The 3,218-nt window shown below is 54.7% G+C and overlaps 1 protein-coding gene across 1 annotated transcript in view; it reads right to left on the reverse strand.

Annotated features, from left to right (window-relative positions):
* Positions 1–6: 6 nt before the first annotated feature.
* HS3ST6 (heparan sulfate-glucosamine 3-sulfotransferase 6) overlaps positions 7–3,218 on the reverse strand; it is a 97,225-nt gene continuing 94,013 nt past the window's right edge. Inside the window, exon 3 of the mRNA XM_019512580.1 lies at positions 7–881. Coding sequence (XP_019368125.1) covers positions 263–881 — 619 coding nt within the window. The 3' untranslated portion in view covers positions 7–262. The remainder of the gene's footprint in view (positions 882–3,218) is intronic.

Below are 3,218 nucleotides of genomic sequence, written 5' to 3' on the forward strand. Positions count from 1 at the left end.
TTTTTTTTTTTTTTTTTAATTATTATTATTATTATTTCTTAAATATTTCTCTCTACTCAGTAAGTGTACGTGTCTCTCCAGGGAGACGTCCCATATAAATTAGAACAAGGGGAAAAGTCTTCTGAAGGCTCGCCAGGGACGCCCTAGCGTAGTATCCCTCGCGGCAGTGCACAGGATGTGCCGTGGCCCTCGCAGAGCTGCTAAGTGGACTAAGTCTACTTCACCCCCCCGTGGTTTATACCGTGACCAGCCTGGGAAGGGCTCAATCCCACCCAAAGTCCTGCCCCGTCATTTGGTAGAACTTCATGTTGAAAGGCCTGTAAAACTCCTGCAGGCGCTGGACCACTTGCCCGTCGATTTTGGGATGAGGGCGTCCTTTGGACTTCCCCAAGCAGCGAGGCCGGCTGCTGCCTTCTGGTTTCTTCAGGCAGGGGAAGCCCTTGGTCTCGTTGAAATAGAAATGCTTGTCCGTCACGACTCTCTTGAGACCCAGGAAGTCTTGGACCCGGCCCATCTCTCCAGCCGGGTCGCTGACGAGCCTCTCCCCGCTGACGAAGAGGAATTTGGAAAGGGGGAAGTACTGCAGCCAGCTGTCCAGGTGCTTGGCGTAGATGCCAATCCGCACCGCGCTCCAGGTGGTGTCGATGAGTCCTGTGCTGATGTTTTTGAAGGCCAGGGCCTGGAAGCTGGGGATGGTGGGGTTTTTGGAGAGGGTCTGCGTGTAGTCTGAGATGGCCCTGGTGACCGGGTTGCGCACCACCACGATCAGCTTGGTGTCCCGAGACATGTTGTAAATGCGTTTCGGTGCCTCCTTGGTCACGAAGTAACTCGGGGTTTTCTCCATAGTGATCTGCCCCTCCAGCGTCCTCGGCATCAGGCTCCTGCGGAAGTAGAAGGACAAAGGTAAAGACATGAGCGGCTCTGTCCACCTCAATGTCTACGGCTACGGGCACTAAGGTGGGATAAGTCCGGCCTGCCAACCCCCCCTCGTTGTACTGGCCATCCTGCTCGCTCGCATCGGCTTCAGGCTCAAGCCCTTTCTCCCATGTGCACAGCGATGCCTGGGGACTAGTCCTCAAGAGCAGGCACCTCCAGAGAGGGAGGCTGCCAGCCTCAGAGCCCCTTCCCCAGGTGCTGGCAAGAGCTGCACCCTCTTCTTATCTGCCAAGCTTAGGTTGACTTGCGTCGCCTATTTACCACCCCCCAACACCAACCCATCCCTCACTTCTCCGAGGGGTTCATCTGCCTGGGGCTGCGACCTCGTTACACTGGCTCGAGACATCCCAGCATAGCAAAGTCCTGATCCCGCGCCGGGGCACTCGATTCTACTGTAACGCTATGTTTCATTGACATTAGACTCTAGATGCCACTGTAACACCGATAAAAAGGAAAGGACGCGTGATGGATACCATCCCATGCAGGAGGCTGCTTGGGATAGAAATTAGTGCAAGAACTGGATTTAGCCGTCGGCCGCTGTGTTGTGGGGCACCTCCTGAATCAAGCATACAGGGCAAGGTCCTGAGTGTCAACCCAGAGTCACTCGCCCTGTGACTCCAGAATTACAAGAGTGGGCAGCAAAGGATGGAGAGATGGGAACTTCTCCTAATGAACCAGTTGGGTCCCCGAATACAGCATCCACGCACCAGGACACAGCTGCTGGAGGGCTGCTGGGCCCTAAATTCAGACAGTCTGAAGGTCCATGGACTCAAGCCATCATTGCCGTTGCTATTCATTGGCACTTTCATGGGCATCCTCAGCAGAAAAGCCCAGGATGGGTGGATATGGCGTGGGGAGCAAGCCCCTCTCTGCCGGCCAGACCTGGGGGTCAACACTGGCAAACCCGGGCAGGGGCAACACGGTGCGTGACTCCACTTCCAGAGCCACCAGTCAGCCCCCTCCACAGCAGCTACATTTAAACCCTGGAAATCCCAATGCTCTGTTGTGTTCTCAATAACATAAAAAACCCTGCTGGATTTTCGCCACATCCCTGACATGAATCCCCATGGGAGCCGCGCGCACAAAGCTTCCTGCAGAGATTAGCGCACACCCAGCCCCGCGCTTGTCTGGAAAGGGCAGACGCGCAAATCCGAGGCTATGATTTAACACCACTTTCTAATCTCTGGCTATGATATCGCTCTTCGGGAAGAGCGATCAAAAAGCATTCAACACCGCTGCGCCTTCCAAGAGTCTTCGCTATAATGCAACCTCAGACCACAAGAAAGGCCTCCTGTTCTCTCCTTTTGCCAAGCCTCGAAATACCAGTTTGTTCGGAGGGCAGCCGGGTCTCACCTGCCTGCCAGCTGACGAGCCCTGGGGAACGGGGCCCCTTTGCACGCCGAGCAGCACTGCGTTTCCCGCGAGGCCAGGAACAGCCGGCCTCGCTCGCTTTCCGGGTCCCTTCATGGATAAACCCAGCCCCAAGTGAGTTTTGCCCTTCCAAGACTTCACTACCATAAGGAAGAAGAATGCTACAAGCCCTCGTATTCACATGTGCTAGTGAGCAAGTGTGCACGTGACCATCCTCTGCTGGTGAATGCGAACCATCCAGCTTTGCACCATACGCCAATGGGGTTAACATAGATTCGTAGAAAATTGGGGTTGGCAGGGAGCTCAGGAGGTCACATCCAGTCCCACCCCCCGCTCAAAGCAGGAGCAGCCCCAACTACATCATCCCAGCCGTCTAGCCGCATCTGAAAAACCTCCAAGGACGGAGACTGCACCACCTCTCCCGGTAACCTGGTCCAACCCTTCACCACCCTCCTAGTGAGAAAGTTTTTCCTAATATCCAACCTCAACTTTCCTTGCTGCAGCGTGAGCCCATTGCTCCTTGTCCTGTCACCACTGTGAACAGCCCCAGCTCCAGGCTGCTTCTCCATTAGCTCAGATGAAAAGCTCTTGTGCCTTTGAAGCCAAGCCCTGCCATGGGGAAGGTGACCTGGGCAGCACGGGAGGCTGCTGTGCTGCGGCGATTGCCCATTGACATGCTGGGGTGTCCATTGCTCACAGTCCCCAAGTCAGGACTAGATGACTTCCTAGAAGGGATGTTTTAGCTCAGCCAGAAATTGCCGCATGAGGTTCCCAACCTGGCATTATTCAAGAGATCAGGTGAGAGGATCATAACAGGGATTTCTGGCTTTAAAAAGAGTCCCTGAACCTATAGCAGCCATAAGGGACTGTGGGCTTGTGACACTCCCCAACAAGGCAAGGTCTCAAAGTCA

Source organism: Gavialis gangeticus, unplaced genomic scaffold, assembly GCF_001723915.1.
Source record: "Gavialis gangeticus isolate Ggan-Ray unplaced genomic scaffold, GavGan_comp1, whole genome shotgun sequence".
Classification (NCBI taxonomy): domain Eukaryota; kingdom Metazoa; phylum Chordata; order Crocodylia; family Gavialidae; genus Gavialis; species Gavialis gangeticus.